The following is a 26,753-nucleotide window of genomic DNA, read 5'->3' as shown; positions in this document are numbered from 1 at the left end:
AGTGAGACACCAAATCCAGGGACCACTTACACTGAGACACCAAATCCAGGGACCACTTACACAGAGAAACCAAATCCAGGGACCACTTACACAGACTACAAAATGGGAATGGGAGAGCCTCAGTATGGGGAATGGTTGTGGTTGTGAATCCAGCTGTAGTGAGGGCGGAAGGTGGGTAATGGACGAAGTTGTGACGGTGGAATTAGACGGGGACTGGTGGGGCCTGGTGACAGGTTATTGTCAGAAGCCCTTTTCAGACAGGCCAATAATTGGATGTAACCAGCACAACATCTGGATCTGACTGTTCTTGTCCCAAAATCCCGAAGTCTAATATCCCTGATGTTTTTTTCTGTCGGAAATGTCGAGATGTGAAAGAATTGGAGGAAAGTGGACTCGGTCAGAAAGAAGGTTCCTGGAATGAACAATTCATGAGGCTGTTTTGTGACTTGTCTGCGTGAGGTTTAAAAAAAATGAAATTAAAATCGACGCGTCTAGTAACACGGTGTTGTCAATTGTGGTTTCTAACCTTAATCACTAACTCGTAAACCGAACATCGTATTGACTATCCACAAATAGCCCCAACCACTAACCCTAAACCTACACCCAAACCCCAGCCTGAACCAAAGTTTATTGACATGGGTCAATGGAGGATCTAATGAACTGATAAAGGAAGTATTTGAAACAATGATCTTGATTAAAGAAATAGTGCAAGGTATGTTAGCAACAAGAGATTCAATCAACGAGATCAGCAATGAGAGTTACAAAGATCAGAACATTTCAAAGGGTCTCACATGCAATATGTGTGGAGGAGTTTAAAAAAAAAATCAGATCCAAAAAGGGTTAAATGGTACAGAAAATAACAGATTTAAAATCTTATGCAAGATAGGTCTATAAAGGATGGGTCAACAGAACTTCAGAGAAGTGTAAAGTGAGACACTACATCACACCCACAACAAGCTTGGGATTTGATGTGGTAGAATGAGAACTAGATGAGAACTGAAATAATCTAGAGTAAGAAAAGGCCCAAAAATGGAACAGTGGGTAACAGAACATCAATTAGTCTCTTATCATGGAGAAATCAAATATTCAACACACTGTGTTTGAAAAAAAGCTGATTTATTTAATATTTATCCAGAATATTAAACTCAAGCCCAGTTATAGGGGTTATTAATATCAGCAGAAATAAAGCATGATTTCCATAGTGAACATGATTCAGTCCAGGATGTGGTTAACAGCAGCAAAAACAGCAGAATCCAAAACGCTGCAGTTAGTTGTGAACTCGCTGGTGTCTCAGCAGAGAGCATGTTTGAGTGAATCCCTTCCCACACTCAGTGCAGGTGAACAGTCTCCTCCGCGTGAATTCGCTGGTGTCTGAACAGAGAGCATGACTGAGTGAATCCTTTCCCACACTCTGCAGGTGAATGGTCTCTTCAGTGTGAGTACGTGGTGCGTCAGCTGATCCTTTGTGCTTTTAAAGCTCTTCTCACAGTCAGAACATTGAAATGAAGTCTCAACAGTGTGAATAAGTTGGTGTGTCAGAAGATGGGATGATTGAAGTCATCCCTTCCCACACTCAATGCATGTGATCGGTCTCTCCCCCATGTGAACTCGCTTGTGCGTCTGGAGCTTGGATAACAGAGTGAATCCCTTCCTGCACATGGACCAAGTGAGTGGCCTCTCCCCAGTGTGAATACGTCACTGAATATCCAGCTGGGATGGGTAATTAAATCCCTTTCCACATTCCCACGGTTTCCCTGTGGTACGGAAGTCCTTGTCTCCAGATTGGATGATCAGTTGAAGCCTCATTTTTGTCAGGCTGCGTAACTGGTTAAAGCTCTTTCCACAGTCAGTGCATTGGAACAATCTCACTCGGTGCTTTTCCAGTCACACTGATGTTTGAAATTTTTTGCCATGGACAGAACAGGCAAACATTTCTCCTTCCACATTCAAAGACCGATAATGTTCAGGTCCTGCTGAATGGAGTGACTGTCAGATCTTGACGTGATGTTTGGTTTGATTGTAGCTCATACCATGTTTAGTTAATTAGTAGGTTTGAGACTGTCAGCAACATTAATACCTTATTAAGAAATATAAGATGAACAGATTCTCTGTCCTCTTCCATATCTTATATTGATCCATCAATCAGAGTAAACATGCAAGTCCCGCATGTCCACAGTAACTGACACGAGGTCAGCCCACTGGATGGAACCTCGGGCGCCCTGAGCTTGATCTCTGGTGTCTCCAGTCCTGACTGCTCCCTTACATCAGTCTCCCCTCACTTTTATACCCTGCAGTGATCCATCTCTGGCACCGGACTCTTCTGTGTCTTCTCTGCTGGGTTTTGGCAGGAAGCTGGGAAAGGACAGCTGGAACTTCTCTAATCTGTGATTTGCAAGGACATTTCCCTGGTTCCCAGCAGTTACTTTTCTTCAGTAATTTTCTCATTAACCCTAAACTACTCTGCCTGCTGTTAGTTGTTATTTCTTATAGTTTCACAATTATAGATCTACACATCACACATTCTAATCTAACCTATTCTATTCCTCACTCTGGCTTAAGCTTATATTGTGGTTACTAACAGACAGACCTGTTCTTTCCCCTGATCTGATTACAGATTCCAACAAATGGGTTCAGTAAATGGAATGTCTTATCAGTGTTGCCATGGTGACCTGTCTGCAGTGAATCGATTGTTTGAGTTTCTAACTTAGACTAAACTTCTCTTTCCTATAATACATATTTAAGTCAATGTATTTTAGCCATTTTATGTTGATAAAGTGGTTAAAAAAGCACATGATCCTAGGTTTTATACATAAGGGTGTAGTGTATAAATGGGCAGAGGATATGTAAACCTGAACAAATCATTGGTTAGGCTGCAGTTGGAATATTGTGTTAGCTTTTGGACATCTTATACCAGAGGGATGACGAGGCCATGGAGAGGATGCCGAGAGATTCACTGAGATGTTACCAGGGAAGAGAGGCTTTAGTTATCGGGAGAGATTGGAGAAACTGGGATCTTTTCATTAGAACAAAGGTTGCTCTCATGTACAAAGCCCAGCTCCCCATACCTTCCCAGAGTGCCCCTCCTAGCCTTGGTATCCAGGAAAGGTATTGGTAACAAGTCCCTGATAACTAAATAACTTAATTTGTGATCTGAGGGAGGTGTTCAAGATGTAATCAGGTAAATGAGGAAAAACTATTTCCACCAGTCGGTGAGTCAGTAACTCGAGGGCATCAAATTCAAATCATCACCAAAAGGCTCAGACCCAGGGAGGAACTATCGAGCACACTGTACAACAATGTTCGGGACACTCACTGTTCCTCCGGATCTGTGTCCGGGGGAGGAACTGATGGGTTTCTCTTATCTTTGGGTTAAATGATGTTCTCATCGAGGTGGTGGATATCAGCATTGGAGATTGGGGTATTCTGAGCACCTAGTGTCTGCCTGAGGCACTCTCCAGTCAGGTAGAGCATGGGGTAGATACAGATTAAAGCTCCCTTTACACTGTCTCATCAAACACTCCCAGGGCAGGTACAGCACGGGTTAGATACATAGTAAAGCTCCCTTCACACTGTCTCATCAAACACTCCCAGGGCAGGTACAGCAAGGGTTAGATACAGAGTAAAGCTCCCTCAACACTGTCCCATCAAATACTCCCAGGGCAGGTATAGCATGGGTTAGATACAGAGTAAAGTTCCCTCTATACTGTCCCATCAAACACTCCCAGGGCAGGTACAGCACGGGTTAGATACAGAGTAAAGATCCCTCCACACTGTCCCATCAAACACTCCCAGGGCAGGTACCTGGATGTGTTACCGATACCTTCCCTGGATACCAAGGCTAGGAGTGACAATCTGAAAGATATAGAAACCTAGGGTTTGTCCATGAGAGTAACCGAAGGAATGAGAACTGAAATAATCGTGAGTAATGATCGGGTGTCAGTTGTGGCTCAGTGGTAGCACTCTCGTCTCTGAGTCAGTAGGTTGTGGGTTCAAGTCCACCTGTAGATACTTGAGCACAAAATCTAGGCTGACATTCCAATGCAGTACTGAGGGATTGCTGCACTGTCAGTGTTGCCATCTTTTAGATGAATCGCTCAATTGAGGCTCCATCATCCCTCAACCAATATCACTAAAACAGATTATCTGGCCAGTATCACATCGCTGGTCGTGGCAGCTTGCTGTGTGCAAATTGTCTGCTGCACTTCCTACAGTGCAACAGTGAACGCACTTCAAATGTACTTTGATGTTGTTGTATCCTATTGGCTGTAAAGCACGAAGTCCTGAGGTCATGTGAGGTGCTACATAAGGACAAGTCTTTATTGAACAAAGGAGATAAGGCCCAAAAATGGAACAGTCGGTAACAGGATATCGATTAGTCTCCTCTTATCTTGGAGACATCAAGGAATCAGCACAATGTGTGCTTGAACCAAAGCTGATTTATTTGTCAGATATCCATAAAATTAACCTCCAGCTCAGTTACAGGGAAAACAAAGCCCAACAATCAGAATGAACATGGTTCAGTCCTGGATGTGATTAACAGCTGCAATAAGAGCAGAATCCAACCCCTGCAGTCACTTGTGAACTCGCTGGTGTCTCAGCAGGTGGGACGATCGAGCGAATCCCTTCCCACACATGGAGCAGGTGAATGGCCTCTCTCCAGTGTGAGTGCGTTTGTGTCTCATCAGATCATTTCTGCTTTTAAATCTCTTCTCACAATCAGAACATTTAAACGGTCTCTCATTGGTGTGAACAACTTGGTGTGCAGTGAGGCTGGCTGCCACAGAGAATCCCTTCCCACACACAGAGCAGGTGAACGGCCTCTCCCCAGTGTGAGTGCGTTGGTGGGTCAGCAGGTTGGATGAACTAGTAAATCCCTTCCCACACATGGAGCAGGTGAACGGCCTCTCCCCAGTGTGAATGCGTTGGTGTACCATCAGATCATTTCTGCTTTTAAAGCTCTTCTCACAGACAGAACATTTAAACGGTCTCTTATTGGTGTGAACAAGTTGGTGTGCAGTGAAGTGGGATGACTGAGTGAATCCCTTCCCACACTCAGAGCAGGTAAACGGCCTCTCGACAGTGTGAACTCGCTGGTGAGCCAGAAGGTGGGGTGAATTAGTGAATCCCTTTCCACACACGGAGCAGGTGAATGGCCTCTCAACAGTGTGAGTGCGCTGGTGTCTCAGGTGGTGAGATGATTTCATGAATCCTTTCCTACACACAGAGCAGACGAACGGTCTCTCTCTGGCGTGATCTCGCTGGTGATCAGTGAGGTGAGATGAACAAGTGAATCCCTTCCCACACATGGAGCAGGTGAACGGCCTCTCCCCAGTGTGAACCCGCTGGTGTACAGTGAGGTTGGATGAGTGAGTAAATCCTTTCCCACACATGGAGCAGGTGAACGGCCTCTCCCCAGTGTGACTGCGTCGATGAATTTCCAGTTGAGATGGGTAATGGAATTCCTTCCCACAATCCCTACATTTCCACAGTTTCTCCGTGGTGCGGATGACCTTGTGTCTCTCCAGGTTGGATGATCAGTTGAAGCCTTTCACACACAGAACACGTGTACGGTTTCTTCCCGCTATGAATGGTGTGATATTTTTTCAGGCTGTGTAACTAGTTAAAGCTCTACAGTCAGTGCACTGGAACACTCTCACTCGGTTGTGTGCGTCTCGGTGCTTTTCCAGTCACACTGATGTTTGAAATCTTTTCCCACAGACAGAACAGACAAACATTTCTCCTTCCACATTCAAAGGATGATGATATTCAGGTTGTGGTGAATCGAGTGACTGTTACATCTTGATGTGATGCTTGGTTCGAGTTTCCCATCTGCAAACCCTCCCCTTCTAATACCCTGTAAAAGGAGTTTCCAAAATCATCACTAAGGACAGGATAGAAATTCAGATCGGACAATTCTAGTTTCTATGGTACACACATTCCTCTCTGGTTTCTCCACAGCTGTAAATCACCGTCTCACACACTCTCCCTACTCCCTGTGCTAAAATTCAAACCCATTATACCACCTCCAACATTTTTTCCTTCTCACTGAAGATGCTGACTCTGGCTGGGTTCAGTTCTACACTCACTGGTTCCCCTCCATCGCCCTCTCCTCCCTTGAAAGTGCTGACTCTGACTGGGTTCAGTTCTACACTCACTGGTTCCCCTCCCTCTCCTCCCCTGAAGGTGCTGACTCTGGCTGGGTTCAGTTCTACACTCACTGGTTCCCCTCCCTCTCCTCCCCTGAAGGTGCTGACTCTGGCTGGGTTCAGTTCTACACTCACTGGTTCCCCTCCCCTGAAGGTGCTGACTGTGGCTGGGCTCAGTTCTACACTCACTGATTCCCCTCCCTCTCCTCCCCTGAAGGCGCTGACTCTGGCTGGGTTCAGTTTTACACTCACCAGTTTCTCTCAAATATGTGACCCATGTGCCCAATCTCTACGCGTGAACCTCGACAGTGAGTGTCGACGGGCTATTCCACTGTCCTCACCCGAGGCCTCACACGTGCATTTTCCAGCAGGGTAACTGGAGCCTACTCCCAATGACTCAGTGGGTAAAGGCACCGCCCAATGTGACTGAGTCCTAGGAACAGGAAGGACCCAGGTTTAATCCTGTCTGCATATCCTCCCCTTCCAAAAAGCTGTTTACAAAAGTCATCACTGTAAGTAGGAACATAGGAACAGGAATAGGCCATTCAGCCCCTGGAGCATGTTCCACCATTCAATTCGATCGTGACTGATCAGTATTTTAACTCCGTCTACCTGCCTTGGTTCCATCGCCCTTAATACCCTTGCCTAAGAAGAATTCATCAATCTCAGTTTTGGAATTTTCAACTGGCCCCCAGCCTCAATTTTAGGGGAACAGAGTTCCGGATTTCCACTACCCTTTAAGAACATAAGAAATAAGGGAAAGAGTAGGCAATATGGCCCCTCGAGCCAACTCTACCAGTCAATAAGATCAAGGCCGACCTTCGACCTCAACTCTACTTTCCCGCACTATTCCCAGATCCCTTGATTCCTTTAAAATCATAGAACCTTAGAGCATGGAACGAGGCCATTTCGGCCCATCGTGTTTGTGCTGGCCAACAAGAGGCTATCCAGCCTAATCTCACTTTCCAGCTCGAGGTCTGCAGGTTACGGCACTTCAAGTGCACATCCAAGTACTTTTTAAATGTGGTGAGGGTTTCTGCCTCTACCATTCTTTCAGGCAGTGAGTTCCAGACCCCCACAACCCTCTGCGGGAAGAAATTTACCCTCAAATCCCCTCTAAACCTTCTAGCAATTACGTTAAATTTATGCCCCCTGGATGTTGACCACTGCTAAGGGAAATAGGCCCTTTTTATGCACTATATCGAGTCCCCTCATAATTTTATACATCTCAATGAGGTCTCCCCTCAGCATCCTCTGTTCCAAGGAAAACAAATCCAGCCTATCCAATCTGTCCTCATAGCTAAGATTCTCCACTCCCAGCAACATCCTCGTAAATCTCCTCTGTACCCTCTCCAGTGCAATCACATCCTTCCTGTAATGTGGTGACCAGAACTGCACGCAGTACTCCAACTGTGGCCTAACTAGTGTTTTATACAGTTCAAGCATAACCCCGTTCTTGTACTCTGTGCCTCGGCTAATAAAGGCAAGCATTCCGTATGCCTTCTTAACTGCCTTATCTACCTGGCCTGCTACTTTCAGGGATCTGTGGACATGCACTCCCAGGTCTCTTTGTTCCTCTACACTTCTCAGTGTCCTACCATTTAATGCGTATTCCCTTTCCTTGCTAGCCCTCCCCAAATGTATTACCTCACACTTCTCTGGATTAAATTCCATTTGCCACTGTTCTGCCCACCTGACCAGTTGATTGATATCTTCCTGCAGTCTGCAGCTTTCTTCTTCATTATCAGCCACACAGCCGATTTTAGTATCATCTGCAAACTTCTTAATCATATCCCCTATATTCAAGTCTAGATCATTGATGTATACCACAAAAAGGAAGGGATCTAGTGCTGAGCCCTGGGAGTCCCACATGAAACATCCTTCCAGTCACAAAAACTCCCATCAACCATTACCCTTTGCTTCCTGCCTCTGAGCCAATTTGGATCCAACTTGCCACTTTTCCCTGAATCCCATGGGCTTTTACTTTCATGACTAGTCTGCCATGTGGGACCTTATCAAAGTGTCAAAATGTCTATTGATCTCAGCCCTGTTAATACTCAAAGACTGAGCATCCACAGCCCTCTGGGATAGAGAATTCCAAAGATTCACAGTGAAGAAATTCCTCCTCATCTCAATCTTAAATGACCGACTCCTTATCCTGAGACTATGACCCCCTAGTTCGAGACTCTTCAGTCAGGAGAAACATTTGTGTGAGGAAGTGCTTCATGGCATCACCCTTGATCGGCCTAGCTCTAATTTTAAGGTTCTGTCCCTTTCACCAGAGGAAATCGTTTCTCTATCTACCCTGTTAACTGAACTAAAAAGGAAATAAATGACTTTTAAACACCTGGTCCACATGGCACTGAAGTGTCTGAAACTCATGATAGGAACTCCAGGAAAACAAAATACTGACAAATGTTAAACTGTTTTGTTCACAAAAGAAATCTCAATTTAACTATTAAAAGATAAATTGTTTAACAGGGGTTCACACTGACTCACCTGTCAGGCCGCCCCTCGAGCACCACGATTGGTTGCAGAACACACCGCTCCCTGAGCCCTCTGGCCTCTGAGCTCTCTTCCTGTTGGTTCCCAGGGAAATCAATCACCCCTCGCCAACATTACGCCGCCAGATGAAGTTGAGGGGCTCAGAGGAAGAAATAAAACGAGGCCGTGAATCTGAGTTAATAAATAAATTAGAGAAGCATGACTACATTTATAAATTTAACGATTTAAAGTCAAGTCAAATGAATTGTTACCATTAATATATTCCTTTTGCACCAAGTGGGAAACAAGTGATGTGTGGGCTGTGCAGAGTGTCTGTGCCCAGTTACACAGTGTGTCCCTGTCTCATCGCTCCAAATACACATGTTTCAGCTCACATCCAACTGACTGGATAAACCTCGCCCGTCTAAACTCCATCACAGAAATATCAGCATTTGATGTTTAGTTATACTAAACCTTTATAAAACACTGGTTAGGCCTCAGCTGGCACATTGTGTTCAATTGTGGGCACCACACTTTCAGAAGGATGTATACACTTTAGAGAGGGTGCAGAAGAGATTTACTAGAATGGTACCAAGGATGAGGGACCTCAGTTATGTGGCAATACTGGAGAAGCTGCAGTTATTCTCCTCGGAGCAGAAAAGTTTAAGAGGAGATTTCATTAAAGTGTTCAAAATCATGAACAATTTTAACAAGGAGAAACTTTTCCAGTGGCAGAAGGGTTGGTAACCTGAGGAGACAGAATAAGGTGATTGGCAAAAGAAGCAGAGGCGACATGAGGAAACATTTTATAAGCAGCGAGTTGTTGCAATCTGGAATGCACTGCCTGAAAGGGTGGTGGACGCAGATTCAATAGTAACTTTCAAAAGTGAATTGGATAAATACTAAAGGGACAATATTTGCAGAGCTATTGGGAAAGATCAGGGGAGTGGAACTAACTGGATAGATCTGCCATAGAGGTAACTGGGAGGGTCGATGGGGGTAGTGCATTTGATGGAGTGTATATGTATTTTAACAAGGCTTTTGATGAGGTCCCACATGCCAGACTGGTCACCAAAATAAAAGCCCATGGGATCCAAGGCAAAGTTGGATCCAAAATTGGCTCAGAGGTAGAAAGCAAAGGGTAATGGGCTGCAGGAAGATATCAATGGACTGGTCAGGTGGGCAGAACAGTTACAAATGGAACTTAATCCGGAGAAGTGTGAGGTAGTGCATTTGGGGAGGGCTAACAAGACAAGGGAATTCACATTAAATGGTAGGACATTGAGAAGTGTAGAGGAACAGAGGGACTTTGGAGTGCATGTCCACAGATCCCTGAAGGTAGCAGCACAGGTGGATAAGCTGGTTAAGAAGGCATTTGCGATACTTGCCTTTATTAGCCTAGGCACAGAATGTAAGAGCAGGGAGGTTATGCTTGAACTGTATAAAATACTATTTAGGCTACAGCAAGAGTACTGCGTGCAGTTCAAGTCACCACATTACAGGAAAGATGTGATTGCACCAGAGAGGGTAAAAACATTTACGAGGATGTTGCCTGGACTGGAGAATTTTAGCTATGAGGAAAGATTGGATAGGCTGGGGTTGTTTTCTTTGGAACACAGGATGTAGAGGTGGAACCTCATTGAGGTGTATAAAATTATGAGGGGCCTGGATAGAGTGGATAGCAAGGACCTATTTCCCTTAGCAGAGGATTCAGCCATGGCTCAATGGGTAGCACTCTCACCTCTGAGTCAGAAGGTTGTGAGTTCAAGTCCCGCTCCAGGGACTTGAGCACAAAATCTAGGCTGACACTCCAGTGCAGTGCTGAGGGAGATGCTATCTTTCCGATGAGACATTAAACCAAGGCACCGCCTGTTATCTCTGGTGGATGTAAAAGATCCTATGGCACTATTTTGAAGAAGAGCAAGGGAGGTATCCCTGTTGTCCTGGCAATATTTATCCATCAATCAACATAACAAAAACAGTTTATCTGGTAATTATCACATTAACAACATAAGAACAAGATACAAAATAGGAGCAGGAGTAGGCCATTTGGCCCCTTGAGCCTGCTCTGCCATTTAATAAGATCAAGGCTTTTCTGATCATGGACTCAGCTCCACTTCCCTGCCAGCTCCCCATAACCCTTTATTCCCTTATCACTCTAAAATCTGTCTATCTCCGCCTTAAATATATTCAATGACCCAGCTTCCACAGCTCTCTGGGGCAAAGAATTCCACAGATTTGCAACCCTCAGACAAGAAATCCCTCCTTATCTCAGTTTTAAATGGGTGGCCTCTTATTCTGAAATTGTGAGTAGAATTATCCTCACTGCATCCACCTTGTCAAGCTCTTATAAGTTTCAATAAGATCACCTCTCATCCGTCTGAACTCCAATGAGTACAGGCCCAACCTACTCAACCTATCTTCATAAGTCAACCCCCTCAGCTCCAGAATCAACCTAGTGAACCTTCTCTGAACTGCCTCCATTGCAAGTATATCCTTGCTTCAATATGGAGACCAAAACTGTACACAGTACTCCAGGTGTGGCCTCACCAATACCCTGTACAGATGTAGCAGGAATTCTCTGGTGTACATTTAATGCAAGGGGAATACTATATTCCCCTTGCAATAAATGCCAACATTCCATTTGCCTTCCTGATTACTTGCTGTACCTGCATACTAATTTTTGTGTTTCATGCACAAGGATCCCTAGGTCTTTCTGTACTGCAGCACTTTGCAATTTTTCTCCATTTAAATTATAATTTGCTTTTCTATTTTTTCTGCCAAAATGGATAACCTCACATTTTCCCACATTATACTCCATCTGCCAAATTTTTGCCTACTCACTTAGCCTGTCCATATCCCTTTGCAGATTTTATGTGTACTCCTCACAACTTGCTTTCCCACCCATCTTTATATCATCATCAGCAAACTTGGCTACATTGCACTCGGTCCCTTTATCCAAGTCATTAATATAGATTGAAAATAGTTGAGTGTGGGATTAATCGTGCTTTAATCGGTATTTGCCACTTAATGCAAGTGTTGACTTCGTTCAATGTCTGTCAGCTTCTGGTATAGTTTGAGAGTCTGGGATTCATTCTGTATCTCTCAGTCTCTGGTATGGTGAGTGAGTGTGGGAGTCACTCTGTATCTCTCAGTATCTGGTACAGTGAGTGTGGGATTCATTCTGTATTTCTCAGTCTCTGGTACAGTGAGTGAGTGTGGGATTCACTCTGTATCTCTCAGTCTCTGGTACAGTTTATGGCGGTGGTATTGATTCTGTAGCTCTCAGTCTCTGATACAGTGAGTATGGAATTCATTCTGTATCTCTCATTCTCTGGTACAGGGAGTGAGTCTGGGATTCATTCTGTATCTCTCAGTCTCTGGTACGGTGAGTGCGGGATTCATTCTGTATTTCTCAGTCTCTGGTACAGTGAGTGAGTCTGGGATTCACTCTCTATCTCTCAGTCTCTGGTACAGTGAGTGAGTCTGGGATTCACTCTGTATCTCTCAGTCTCTGGTACAGTGAGTGTGGGATTCACTCTGTATCTCTCAGTCTCTGGTACAGTGAGTGTGGGATTCACTCTGTATCTATCAGTCTCTGGTACAGTGAGTGTGGGATTCACTCTATATCTATCAGTCTCTGGTACAGTGAGTGTGAGATTCACTCTGTATCTATCAGTCTCTGGTACAGTGAGTGTGGGATTCACTCTGTATCTATCAGTCTCTGGTACAGTGAGTGTGGGATTCACTCTGTATCTATCAGTCTCTGGTACAGTGAGTGTGGGATTCACTCTGTATCTATCAGTCTCTGGTACAGTGAGTGTGGGATTCACTCTGTATCTCTCAGTCTCTGGTACAGTGAGTGTGGGATTCACTCTGTATCTCTCAGTCTCTGGTACTGTTAGTGATTGCGGGATACATTCTATATCTTTCAGTCTGAACCTTATGATGTGGATTTATTCTATACCTTTCAGATACTATTTGTCTATTATCTCTGATAGTTAATTTGTCACTATGGCTGCACTATTGTGAGATTAACATTGTGCCTTTCAGGCTGATAATGGGTGTGTATTTTGACTGGGATTGATGTATCTACCTGTGAACAGTACTGAGTTATGGTGAAATGTTAACAACTTCTGTCTCTCCTGCTCTGTTTGATTGCTAGATTGAAAATGTATATCTGGAAATTTGGATCATTGCGGGACTGACTACTTCTGCTGTCTATGAGTGTGGAATTGATATTAAGAACATAAGAAATAGGAGCAGGAGTAGGCCATACGGCCCCTCGAGCCTGCTCCGCCATTTAATACGATCATGGCTGATCCGAACATGGACTCAGGTCCACTTCCCTGCCCGTGCCCTATAACCCCTTATTTCCTTATCGGTTAAGTAACTGTCCATCTCTGTCTTAAATGTATTCAATGACCCAGCTTCCACAGCTCTCTGAGGCAGCAAATTCCATAGATTTATAACCCTCAGAGAAGAAATTTCTCCTCATCTCAGTTTTAAATGGGTGGCCCCTTATTCTAAGATTATGCCCCCTAGTTCTAGTCTCCCCTATCAGTGGAACCATCTTCTCTGCCCCCTCATAATCTTATATGTTTTGATAAGATCACCTAAATTCCAATGAGTAGAGGCAAACCTACTGAACTATCCTCATAAGTCAACGCCCTCATCTCCGGAATCAACCTAGTGAACCTTCTCTGAACTGCCTCCAAAGCAAGTATATTCTTTCTTAGATATGGAAACCAAAATTGTACACAGTATTCCAGGTATGGCCTCACCACTACCCTGTATAACTGCAGCAAAACTTCCCTGCATTTATACTCCATCCCCTTTTCAATAAAGGCCAAGATCCCATTGGCCTTCCTGATCACTTGCTGTACCTGCATACTAACCTTGTGTTTCATGCACCAGATCCTGCTGTACTGCAGCACTTTGCAATTGTTCCCCATTTAAATAATAACTTGCTGTTTGATTTTTTTTTTGCTAAAGTGCATAACTTCACATTTTCCAACATTATACTCCATCTGCCAAATTTTTGCCCACTCACATAGCCTGTCTATGTCCTCCTCATGCATTGCTTTTCCTCCCATCTTTGTATCATCATCAAACTTGGCTATGTTACATCCAGTCCCTTCTTCCAAGTCGTTAATATAGATTGTAAAAAGTTGGGGTCCCAGCACTGATCCCTGCGGCACCCCACTAGTTACGGGTTGCCAACCAGAGAATGACCACTTACCCCGACTCTCACTTTTCTGTTAGTTAGCCAGTCCTCTATCCATGCTAATATATTTCCCTCAATCCCATGAACTTTTATCTTGTGCAGTAACCTTTTATGTGGCATCTTGTCAAGTGCCTTCTGGAAGTCCAAATACACCACATCCACTGGTTTCCCTTTATCCACCCTCTTCGTTGCATCCTCAAAGAACTCCAACAAATTTTTCAAACATGACTTCCCCTTCATAAATCCATGCTGACTCTGCCTGACTGAATTATGCTTTTCCAAATGTCCTGGTACTGCTTTAATAATAGACTCCAACATTTTCCCAACCACAGATATTAGGCTAACTGGTCTATAGTTTCCTGCTTTTTGTCTGCCTCCTTTTTCAAAAAAGGGTGTTACATTTTCAGTTTTCCAATCTGCTGGGACCTCCCCAGAATCCAGGGAATTTTGGTAAATTACAACCAATGAATACACTATCCCTGCCACTACTTCTCTCAAGACCCTAGGATGCAAGCCATCAGGTCCAGGACATTTACCACCTCATTAGTGATTGTGATATAGCCCCCACCCCCCATAACCCCTTGACTATCCACTGGTGGGATATTTTTAGTCTCCTCTCCCGTAAAGACTGATTCAAAATATTTGGTCAGAGTTTCTGCCATCTCCATGTACCCCATCACCAATTCCCTGGTTTCGTCCTCTCTGAGTAATACCGTACCTACTGTGTGTACAAGGAGCCAGTTGCACTGTTCCTTATGTCTCAGGTGGCAGAAACTTCACATTTGTTCCTGTACCTTCAATTCCTTGCCTGTAGGAAGAAATGGTATCTCTGATCATTCAAGAACAGGAGAAGGAGAAAATACTAAAGTAATGAATGTAATTGTTCAATTAATATTCGTTATGAACATTCACAAAGAAAAGCCAGCGATACAAACAATGTCAGTGTCTGACTCCACTGCAGTACTCAGCTTCTGCACACCAAGTGTGTTGGGCAGATTTACAGCAATTTACTGACATCCAGACACAACCCAACCCCTGCCCTGCTTCAGGAATGGGACGACCCGATGGGGCACGGACTTTTACACAGCTCAGATTGCTACTCCCCTCTCCCAGGGCACTAACCGTTCAACCAGAAACAAAGAGCCGCTGTTTAAAACGTGTCTTTCACATTTCTCACCCGGTGCCTGCAATAGATGCTCCTTGTATAAATCCTCAGTGTCCGGCTCTGCTTCCACCGCTCACTGTCCAATGACAACAAACACGGTGAGACTGGAACTAAAGCAGGAACGTTCACTACTGGTTTACAGGGAGAAAGCAGCAATGACTGTAAACAGCAGATCCTTCCCATTCTGTCTCTCTTACCCGGGACACACGCTGTCCACACACAGCCCAAGAATGGCCTCTCCCTTCCCCCATTCACTCCACGCACTGAGACCAGTTCTTGCTCCACTCCGCCTGTTACACACAGACTCCGACTCCCCCTGAACTTCCCCCGGACTCAGTGCCGATCTCTGAGCCCATCTGCGGACACGCTCCCAAAGCGATGTGCTGCTGTAAGGAGGCTGCTGCTCGCTGCCTTACCCCGGGGCCGCGGTGTCTTCATTCCCGGCTGTTTAAACCATCTTCTTCCGCTCACTGAGTGAATGGCGCTCACAGGCAGGGCTGGGGGAGGGGAGGGCGCATGTGCTCTTCTGCTCACTGGAAATCGACACGGGGGCGGGGCTTAACCGCGCATGCGCAGCTCTCTGCAATAATTCAGCCTTTAAAAATCAACGTGAACTTTTCCCGATTTACTTTTATCAGAGTCTGAGCAAAGGAACTGGGCCTGGGGGGCAAGGACAGAGAATGTTTAAAGCTGGGGGCCTTGCCCCTTTGAGATGCTCAATTTGGGATCATTCCGTGCAGGGTTTTTTTCTCTTCGTGAGCCCGTCCTCACAAAGCAATCCTGCAGAAACATCGGAGGGACGGCGGAGTAGGAGTGTTTGCTGGGACTGTGCAGGAGTTAATATCTGACAGAAACAGTCCCAGTTTAATTTAATCAGAGTGAAACACTCGGTCACTGAGAGTAATACCGAACGGCCCTGAGCTGCAAGATTACAGAGAGTACAACAGGCGAGCGAGGGTTAAATGTGGGACCTTGTTTCTCTCACTCTCTGACACTGTCCCGCAGTGTGGGATTAATAATGTGTCTGTCTGTGGTACAATATTAGTGAGAGAGGGGACTGCATCTTCTGTCTCTCCAATGGGATCTTTCAGGATAAAACCGGACCTCACAGGTCAGTCTGGAACTGATACTGTGCATGTTTCTGTGTCTCACCGCCCTGCCTCGGGCTCCCCTGTCTCTCACTCAGTCCTCTGCCCCACTCCCCGCTCTCCCCACTCCCCCCTCTCCCCATCTCTCTCTGTGTTGCTATCCCCCTTTCTCTTGTACTGTTTGGAAAGGCGGGATATTGTTATTTAGCGTGATGTGGAAACACTATTGGAAGTACAACCCTGATACTGTCTCTATTCTCTCCCTGGTGCTATACATGACAGTGTGGCACTGTTACTGAGTGTAAGACGGGGATACCAATACAAAGTGTAAGACTGATACTGTGCCTGTCTCTCTCTATCTTTCGCTGATACGGTACATGAATGCGTGATACAAGTATTGAGCGTAATATGGAGACACAGTTCGCGTATTTAGGGTGTCTATATCTGCCGATCTCTCAGATAGCAATCTCTGGGTGATAAGGATGGGATGGATAGGGCACCAGTTACTGTTAAATGTCTCTCAGTTTAGGAGGAGAGAGAGACAAAGAGAGGCTGGTGGGGCAGTGAGCACATAATATATATTTTCAGAAAAATCAAACATATTTCTGCATGCGAACACTATAACAACTTAAAGCAGATATGAGTTTAGCCAGCCTCTGTGGTGAGTGTTCCCCAGATTCAGGGGCAGGAACCAAACACTGTAAGGAATGCAAGCCTCAGAGTGTTTAACATTTACTGAGCTGGGAAACTACAACTAACCCCGAGAATCGGCAGCACAAGCTGAGCGGAGAGGAAACCCTGTGCTGGGAGCTGTAAATCTGGGACAGTTTGTGTTGTGAATGCGCAGATGTGAACATTGTGTGAGTGATAATGTGTGTCTACTGTATATGGTCCACGTCTCTGAGCCACACAGGAGGGCGGGTATCACTACAGTCCTGTAGACCATGAGCTTGGTGGCAGATTTGAGGGCCTGATCTTTGAACACTCTTTCCCTCAGGTGGCTGAAGGCTGCACTGGCGCACTGCAGGCGGTGTTGAATCTTGTTGTCAATGTCTGCCCTTGCTGATAATAGGCTCCCAAGGTATGGAAAGTGGTCCACATTGTCCAGTGCCGGACCGTTGATCTTGATGGAAATCGCTGGAGAAATGCCACCAATGTCTCCACAAGATCCTGCAAATCCCCTGGGAGGACAGACGCATCAGTGTTAGCGTCCTCAACCAGGCCAACATCCCCAGCATCGAAGCAATGACCACACTCGACCAGCTCCGCTGGGCAGGCTGTTAAGTCCTGACTCTAATGTACTGACTTGCACAAGACATATGCTGAAGTCAAGGTCACTCAATAACCTGCACCTTTAATTCACAGCTCTCCAGTGCTGCGCTTGCCTGAGACCTCCCTTTATATACCTCAGTGGGACAGGTATGGAGTGTCTCCTGCAAGTGCACCCCTAGTGATAAGGTATGCTTATTGTTACAGGTCATATCCAGTTACAGTCATGTATAGCATGGTAAGATACAGTTATATACAGTAATGTGAGATACATGACATCACCCTCCCCCAAGGTCTTATTGCCTTTATAGATTCAGTCTCTCAGGTGGTCTGCACTCTCGCATGGAGCGTCTTAGTTGTGGTTCAGTTGTTTGCCTTGGTGCCTGTGTTCGTTAGGTGCGATTGCTGGTATCTCGCCTGGGCTGTCTGTTTCATTCGGCGTGATTGCTGGTATCTCGTCTGGGCTGTCTGTTCAGACTGCCCTTTCCTCAGGTTGTTCCACCTGTCTGTCCACTAGGTGTGGTGTGAGTTCCACATTGTAGTCTGCCTCTGGTTCTTCAGTGTTATCAGTGAATCTACTTGTTACTTGGTCAACATGCCTCTGGCAGGTTTGGCCATTGTCCATTTGTATAACCAGCAGCCTGTTTCCCTCTTTGTCTGTTACTGTCCCTGCAAGCCATTTGGGACCCCGGCCATAGTTTAGCACAAACACTTTGTCCCCTATCTCATTCCACCTCCCCCTCGAATTTCGGTCATGGTACTCAGTTAGCTTTTGATGCTCAGCCTCAACAATTTCATGCACGTCTGGGAGGACTAACGAGAGCCTGATCTTTAAGGTTCATTTCATCAATAGTTGCACGAGGGGAACCCCAGTCAATGAATGCGGACGAGATCTGTATGCCAGCAGCAGTCACGACAGGTGGCTCTGCAGCATGGCACTTTGGATTCTGAGCATGCCTTGTTTAATGATCTGCACTGCGCACTCCACCTAGCCATTGGAGGCTGGCTTAAAAGGTGCCATCTTAACGTGATTTATACCGTGGTCAACTATAAAATTGTGAAATTCTGCACTGGTGAAGCACGGACCATTATCACTGACCAATATGTCAGGAATGCCGTGCGTTGCAAACATGGTTCTAAGGCTCTCCACAGTGGTGGAGTTGGTGCTCGAGTTTAAAATGGTGCACTCGATCCATTTTGAAAATGCATCAACGACTACAAGGAACATTTTGCCCATGAATGGGCCTGCATAGTCCACATGCACCCGTGGCCATGGTTTGGTGGGCCAGGGGCTAAGGGGGGCCTCCTTGGGGGCATTACTGTGTTGGGCACAAATGGTGCACCAACGGACGCAGAGCTCCAAGTCTGCATCAATGCCAGGCCACCAGACATGAGATCTGGCTATGGCCTTCATAAGGACGATCCCCGGGTGTTCACGATGAAGCTCCTGGACAAATGCCTCCCTGCCTCGTAAGGGTATAACTACTCAGCTGCCCCACATCAGGCAGTCTGCCTGTATTGAGAGTTCATGCATGCGCCTAAGGGTTTGACCTCCTCAGGGCAGGCATCGCGAGCCTCTGCCCAGTCACCAATTAAAACGCATCTTTTAACTAGACATAACGTGAGGTCGCTGGTCGTCCAGGCTCTGATTTGGCGAGCCATCATGGGCGAACCTGTGGATTCAAAGGCATTGATGCCATGACCATCTCACAGTCCTGTTCGTCGGACCCTTCTATGGTTGCCAGGGGTAGCCTGCTAAGCGCGTCGGCACAGTTGTCTGTGCCTCGTCTGTGCCTTATCGTGTAGTCGTAAGCTGCCAGCATGAGTGCCCACCGCTGAATGCGCACCGAGGCATTGCCGTTGATTGCCTTGCACTCCGATAGTAGGGACTTGAAGGGTTTGTGGTCGGTTTCTAATGCAAACTTGGCCCTGAAAAGGTATTGGTGTATCTTTTTGACACCGTACATGCACGCGAGCACCTCCTTCTCAACCATACCATACCCGCGCTCCGCCCGCGAAAGTAACCTGGAGGCATAAGCAACGGGCTGCAATTTACCCGCATCATTGACGTGCTGTAAAATGTACCCGACCCCGTATGCTGATGCATCACAAGTAAGGACTAACTTTTTACCTGGGTCAAAAAAAGCTAAAACACTCTTGGAACATAGAAGGTTGTGTGCCTTATTGAAGGCACGTTCTTGGGTGTCCCGCCAAAACCAATCGCACCCCTTTCTGAGTAGCACATGGAGAGGCTCCAGCAGTGTGCTCAAGTTCTGCATAAAGTTCCCAAAGTAATTGAGTAGCCCAGAAAGGCGCGCAGTTCTGAGATATTCCGGGGCCTGGGTACTAGGTGAATCGCTTCAGTTTTGGATTCGGTTGGGCGGATTCCATCAGCGGCAATCCTTCTGCCCAAAAATTCAACCTCAGATGTGAGAAACAGACACTTGGGTTTCTTAACTCTTAGGCCTAGCCGATCCAATCGACTTAGTACTTCCTCAAGATTGCGGAGATGAGAGTCGGTGTCCCTGCCCGTGATGAGTATGTCATCTTGAAACACAACCATCCCCGGAATGGACTTGCGCAGACTCTCCATGTTGCGCTGGAATATAGCAGCTGCCGACCTGATGCCGAATGGGCATCGATTGTACCCAAAAAGGCCTCGATGTGTGTTGATGGTGGTGAGTAACCTAGACTCTTCGGTCAGTTCTTGCGTCATATACACAGATGTGAGGGCAAGTTTCGAGAAAAGTTTTCCTCCAGCCAACGTGGCAAATAGGTCCTCCGCTCTGGGAAGCGGGTATTGGTCCTGTAGGGAGACTTTGTTGATGGTAGACTTGTAATCCCCACAGATTCACACGGATCCATCAGGCTTCATGACGGGGATGATGGGGCTTGCCCAGTCACTGAATTCCACGGGAGAAATTATGCCTTCCCGCAGAAGCTGGTCCAGGTCATTTTCAATCTTTTCCCTCATCACATAAGGTACAGTTCTAGCCTTGTGATGGACCAGTCTGGCATTCTGTGTGATGTAAATTTTAACTTTACCCCTTTGAAGGTGCCCACACCTGCTGAAAGAGATGTTCAAAACGGCTTAGAACTGTTGAGCAGGAGGTTCGTTCCTCTGACGACATGGCATGAACATCATCCCATTTCCAATTAAGTTCTGCTAGCCAGCTTCTCCCTAACAAGGCTGGGAGATCCCCGGGGACAATCCACTGGGAAAGTCGGTTCACCATCCCTTTGTGTGTGACCGAGAGCATGGCGCTGGAAAGGACTGGGATGATTTCTTTACTATAGGTCCTTAGTTTGGTGTCGATCTTTGTGAGTTTTGGTCTGTTGCTTTTGTGCGGCCACAGCTGTTCAAATTGTTGAACGCTCATGAGGGATTGACTGGCCCCTGTGTCCAGCTCCATGTTGACGGGTATCCCATTGAGTAGAACCCTCATCATAATTGGAGGCAACTTGGTGTAAGAACAGTGGACATTGATCATGTTAACCCGCTGTATCTCGGCATCATGTGCACTTTTCCAACCATCTTCTGGTCCGCTTTTCGACCTTTCCAATTTGCATACCAGCTGAGCTGCTGTTTTTCTGACATGCAAGCCAATGTAGTTGCAGTTTCTGAAAACGGCATGCTGAAATCGACACACCCTGGTTGAGTGCCTTCCCCCACATCTCCAACACAGACGTTTCCATTGTTTCCGAAGGATGAGCTGCGTCTGACTGATCTCCCTTGAGCTTCTCTCAATCTGTTGTTGATTGCTTGCATTGTGGGTTGATGAGGTGTGATCGGCCGTTCAAGTGGCCCTTGATTTTGATGGCTTCTGGCGCCACTGTCTGCTGTTGAAGGCCTGCTCTCATGCCTTTGTCTGTGTGTGGGGGTAGCAGTTTGTTTCACAATGTGAATCCCTTGTTCCGATGCCTCGTTGGTTGTACTACCCGAAGTATAGATCAGCTTTGTTTCTTCTTCGCCTGTCAAGAATGTCTATGAGACCAGTGTTGCTGCCTCTAGAGTCAAGCTCTTAGTCTCTATAAGCTTTCGGAATATGCCTGCATGGCCTATTCCTTCAATAAAAAAGTCTCTCAGTACTTCTCTCCTTAGTTCATCAGGGAACTCACATGAACTAGCCAGCCTCCGAAGTTCCGCCACCAAGTCGGGTATGCTTTGGTCCACACAGCATCTGTAGTTGTAGAACCTGTGTCTGGCCATGTGTAGGCTGCTCGCTGGCTTCAGGTGGTCTTGCACCAGTGTGCTCAACTCCTCAAACAACTTGCTTGCTGGTTTCTTGGGTGCCAGCAGGTTTTTCATTAAAGCATATGTTTTCGAGCCACAGCTGGTCAAGAGGTGGGCTCTTCTCTTGTCTGCCTTATCATCGCCCAGCCAGTCTTTGGTCACAAAGCTTTGCTGGAGCCTTTCTATAAAGTCATCCCAATTGTCTCCAGCATTGTATTTCTCATCTGAGCTGTTGGTAGCCATTCTGTGGATTCTGTGATCCCGTAACTCGTCGCCACTGTTAAGTCCTGACTCTAATGTACTGACTTGCACGAGACGCATGCTGAAGTCAAGGTCACTCAGGACCTGCACCTTTAATTCACAGCTCTCCAGTGCTGCACATGCCTGAGACCTCCCTTTATATACCTCAGTGGGACAGGTATGGAGTGTCTCCTGCAAGTGCACCCCTGGTGGTAAGGTATGCTTATTGTTACAGGTCATATCCAGTTACAGTCATGTATAGCATGGTAAGATACAGTTATATACAGTAATGTGAGATACATGACAGAGGCCACATTGTTCGCATGCCTGACACAAGACTCCCAAAGCAAGCGCTCTACTCAGAACTCCTACACGGCAAGCAAGCCCAAGGTGGGCAGAGGAAACGTTACAAGAACACCCTCAAAACCTCTCTGATAAAGTGCAACATCCCCACCGACACCTGGGAGTCCCTGGCCAAAGACCGCCCGAAGTTGAGGAAGTGCATCCGGGAGGGCGCTGAGCGGTCGAGTCTCATCGCCGAGAGCATGCAGAAAATAAGCGCAGGCAGCGGAAAGAGCGTGCGGCAAACTAGTCCCACCCTCCCTTACCGTCAAAGACTAACTGTCCCACCTGTGACAGAGACTGTAATTCCCGTATTGGACTGTTCAGTCACCTAACAACTCACTTTCAGAGTGTGATGAGAGTGTGTTAAAGGGGCGGGCCGGTGAGACTAATATCACTGTGTTTGTGTGTCCGTCTCATCCCCGGATTCCAGAGTCCCTCTTGTGTAAAATTCAAAGATTTCCCTGTCACAGGATCGCCCTGCTCCCCTGCTCAGGTCTAAAGTGGGAATTAAACGTCAAGTTTGATGTGATTTCAAATTTTAGTCGAAAAACAGAGAAAATGTCCGCGATCGGGTGAGAGAGCGCGATCAGTGCAGCAATGAAACCGGTTTAAATCCAAATTGCTGCCTTCAATTCCGATGCAACCTTCTCGACAACAAACATCCCGGTCTTCGGGACAGAAAGAGGCCAGTCTGGGAATCTGGAGGGCCCGGATTGAATTGGAATCGGACAGTTAATGAGGAGAGAGAAACACAGAGAGGCTGGAGGGGCGGGGAGCTGACAGCAGGATGTCTCCGCCCCGTCCGCTCGCTGCCTTTAAGTTGCTCTGTGCCGCCGCCTCCTGTTTCATATCTGACCGAGCTCTGACTGTCAGAGATTTTCCAGAGTCACCGACATGACTGACACTGCAGCCGCCGAAACGGCTCCTGCTGCCGCCGAAACGGCTCCTCCTGCCGCCGCCGTTCAAACCAAGGCTCACAGTAAGAAGAAGGCGGCGGCTCCCCGCTCCAAGCCAGTCGGCCCCACGTTGGGCGAATATATCCTCAAGGTTGTGGCCGATGGCAGCGATCGCAAGGGGATGTCTCTGGCCGCGATAAAGAAGGCTCTGGCGGCCAAAGGCGTGGATGTGGAGAAGCGCAGGTCCCAGATCAGGTTCAGTATCAAGAGGAATGTGACAAATGGCTTCCTGGTGCAGACCAAGGGCACGGGCGCCTCGGGCTCCTTCAAAGTCGCTAAGAAGGAAAACCAGGGGAAAGTGGGAAGCGAGGTGAAGAAACCAGCAGTCAAGAAATCTCCAGGCAAGAAACCAGCAGCCAAGACATCTCTGACCAAGAAACCAGCAGCCAAGAAATCTCCCGCCAAGAAAACGAGCACCAAGAAGGCGCCAACAGTAAAAAAGACAGCGAAAGCTGCGGCTGGGAAGAAGGCAGCGGCGCAGAAGCCCAAGGGCCCCAAGAAGGCCTCAGGCGCAAAGGTGAAGGCGGCCAAAGAGGTGGAAAAAGCGAGGGCCAAGGCCAAATCAGCAAAACCCAAGAAAGCAGCATCCAAAAAGTAAATAAAAAGTGCAACTTGTAAACACCTGGACCCAATGGCTCTTCTCAGAGCCACCCACGCCTCTCAGAAAAGAGTTGATCCCCGAATCAAATGCTCCCTGTCCCGGGGCCGGGCTCAGATTTCAGACAGAAGTCATTGAACATGAAGCCAGGATCCCTTTTGACCCGCTGACATTGGCTGCACCCACCCCTCCCCCAGTGTCTGCAATAAAACACACAGAGAATGGGATGTCCGGCCCGGGCCTCACTATAACTGGGGATGTGTTCGGCTCCAGTCTCAGTTCCTGGTCATTGTTATTTCACAGATTTAGGGGGAGAGTCTGAGACGGTGATACTGGCGGAGATACCCCGCCTCACAACTCAAACCCCAAACACCACATTCTCCAAATCAGCTGGAATAAGGTGTTTGTAAATTGCTGAACCTGTCTGTGAGAGGAAGTGTGGGGAGATGATACAAGGTTTGAGATTGACAGGGAAGGGGCTGTATATAGGCGGGAATATTCGTGATTGTTAATTGTAACTGGACATTTAAAAGCTTCTGATTCCTGGAAGCCTTGAAGATGAATTCCGAGTCTGTAAGAGTTTGTGCGGAGCGCTGTGTTTCGGTTCTATTGTCGGAAAACGGATTGAAATTGGCGGCTGCAGAAAGCTGGAGGCGGAGCTGGAAGATCAGAGGCTGCTCTCTGCTCTGTCTGTCAATCTTAACTCTGTCTCCTCCCCTTCCCGCCTCTCTCACTCTGCGCGTTCTCAGTCAGATCCGCTCCGGCTCTAAAAAAAAAGAGCCGGGAGCAGCTCCGTCTTATTCAGCGGCTGTTTAAGTGAATAATCATTATGTCTGGTCGAGGTAAAGGAGGCAAAGGACTGGGTAAAGGCGGAGCCAAACGGCACCGTAAAGTGCTCCGTGATAACATCCAGGGCATCACCAAACCAGCCATCCGCCGCCTGGCTCGCCGTGGCGGTGTCAAGCGGATCTCAGGCCTGATCTACGAGGAGACCCGCGGGGTGTTAAAAGTTTTCCTGGAGAATGTGATCAGGGATGCGGTCACCTACACTGAGCACGCCAAGCGCAAGACGGTCATTGCCATGGATGTGGTGTACGCTCTGAAACGGCAGGGCCGCACACTCTATGGATTCGGCGGCTGAATAACGCGACCCTTCCCCCAAACACAACACAAAGGCTCTTCTAAGAGCCACCCACCGCCTCACAGAGAGAGCAGCGACCTGGGGATGGGAGCGCGTACAGTTTGGTTGGGAAATGGTTTCGGCTGTTTAATTCATGGAAAGAAATATTTGGATTTATATAGCGCCTTTCACGACCACCGAACGTCTCAAGACCAATGAAGTACTTTTGGAGTGTAGTCGCTGTAGGAATATGGGAATTATTAAATATTTTACAACTATTGTAAATATGAGAGATCAAAAACTCCGGCTGACAGTCACAATTACCACCGGGCGGGATACACCGTCCCCTTTACCCAAACATTACAGTCTCCCCTCACAGATAATTCCTGTCATGTTGTGAGATTCGGTTAAACGGGACTCTGGCGGGATCAATGCGGGAATTTGTGTTTACAGGAAGCAGTGACCGGGGATTTATTCCCGCCTGGTACAGACCGATCAGGGAATGGAACAGAATTCAAACCGGAATGTTGCAGAGAGTGGGATTGGTGACTTATAATGGGGCACAATCGCCGTTATAAAGAGCGGATTCTTAAATTGCTGGCGGGAAATTAGAGTTTCTTTAATCTCTGTTGGTTGATATTCTGAAATTGGCGGGCTTTTTGAAATTGACCAACTGTCAGTTTCAGTTCAGCCAATCAGGGGCCAGTAATCCCTGCCCTTCATTTTCACTCTCGGTGCTTGGTTCAAACTTGATTGGCGCCGGGCTGCAGCCAATCACAGCCCCGGGGCGGATCCTCACACACTTTAAAAGGAGGCCCCAGAGGAGTCTCCGCATTAAAGTGTGTCCAAGATTGTGTTGAGATAATAGCCAGGACCAAACAGACAGCGCGTAAATCCACCGGAGGGAAAGCTCCTCGCAAACAGCTGGCGACCAAAGCGGCACGGAAGAGCGCTCCGGCCACGGGCGGAGTGAAGAAGCCTCATCGCTACCGACCCAGCACCGTGGCTCTGAGGGAGATCCGCCGGTACCAGAAATCCACCGAGCTGCTGATCCACAAACTGCCCTTCCAGCGCCTGGTGCGGGAGATCGCTCAGGACTTCAAGACCGACCTGCGCTTCCAGAGCTCCGCCGTCATGGCCCTGCAGGAGGCCAGCAAGGCTTACCTGGTGGGGCTCTTTGAGGACACCAACCTGTGCGCCATCCACGCCAAGCGAGTCACCATCATGCCCAAAGACATCCAGCTGGCCCGCCGCATCCGCGGGGAGCGCGCCTAGACTTCCCCTGCCTCGGCTCGAAGCTTCAGCACCAAGTGCAACAACGGCTCTTTTCAGAGCCACCAAATCAGCAAAGGAAAGAGCTACGATCTCCTGTAACCAGAGCTTCGTGTTGTTCATTAACCCATTGTAGGGACGGGCAGGTATGTGGTTCCTGATTACTGATCGTGTATTTATATACCAGCTCGGTTCATATGGGAGTTATTGACTAATAACTAATGAGCCCTTTAATATTTTCAGAAACTGACATCGGCTTTGCGTCGCTCTGACCCCAAGTTCCCCGGGGCAAAGCACAGATTTCCCCATTCGGTGTTGCCGGAGAATGGGGGCAGGCAGATCTGGGAAGCACTGCAATGGATCCGGGTCCTGTGTGTGCACATCGCTCGCTGATGCAATGCGGTCTGAACTGGCTGGCTTAGCAGAGAAATATACAGCCTGGGAACAGAAGCAGCATTCAAATTATCTCAAACCAGACCAGAATTAAACTAGGCTCTTTGATTACTATATTAATTCATCGCCGCCAACTCTCTAGTTTTCATAGACAGACTAAAGAATATTTAAAGAACCGGTGGCGGTATTTATACAATTGTTGAGTGACAACTGTAG

General features: G+C 47.1%; 3 protein-coding genes across 3 annotated transcripts; 2 read left to right on the top strand and 1 right to left on the bottom strand.

Moving 5' to 3' along the window:
• Nucleotides 1–1,136: 1,136 nt before the first annotated feature.
• On the bottom strand, nt 1,137–15,521 carry LOC139273701 (zinc finger protein 436-like). The gene is made up of 4 exons (XM_070890725.1): nt 15,439–15,521; nt 14,576–14,665; nt 8,646–8,822; nt 1,137–5,854 (listed from the first exon to the last, which is right to left on the bottom strand). The coding sequence occupies exon 4, from the start codon at nt 5,388–5,390 to the stop codon at nt 4,572–4,574; it is 819 nt and encodes a 272-aa protein (XP_070746826.1). The 5' UTR covers nt 5,391–5,854; nt 8,646–8,822; nt 14,576–14,665; nt 15,439–15,521; the 3' UTR covers nt 1,137–4,571.
• Nucleotides 15,522–23,092: 7,571 nt separating this feature from the next.
• On the top strand, nt 23,093–23,752 carry LOC139274140 (histone H1-like). Its single transcript, XM_070891183.1, has one exon. The coding sequence runs from the start codon at nt 23,093–23,095 to the stop codon at nt 23,750–23,752; it is 660 nt and encodes a 219-aa protein (XP_070747284.1).
• An 829-nt stretch (nt 23,753–24,581) lies between these two features.
• LOC139272835 (histone H4-like) lies at nt 24,582–24,893 on the top strand. Its single transcript, XM_070888951.1, has one exon. The coding sequence runs from the start codon at nt 24,582–24,584 to the stop codon at nt 24,891–24,893; it is 312 nt and encodes a 103-aa protein (XP_070745052.1).
• The last annotated feature ends 1,860 nt before the right edge of the window (nt 24,894–26,753 follow it).

Source organism: Pristiophorus japonicus, chromosome 9, assembly GCF_044704955.1.
Source record: "Pristiophorus japonicus isolate sPriJap1 chromosome 9, sPriJap1.hap1, whole genome shotgun sequence".
In the NCBI taxonomy this organism is placed as follows: domain Eukaryota; kingdom Metazoa; phylum Chordata; class Chondrichthyes; family Pristiophoridae; genus Pristiophorus; species Pristiophorus japonicus.
This window is presented reverse-complemented; position numbering and strand designations above follow the sequence as displayed.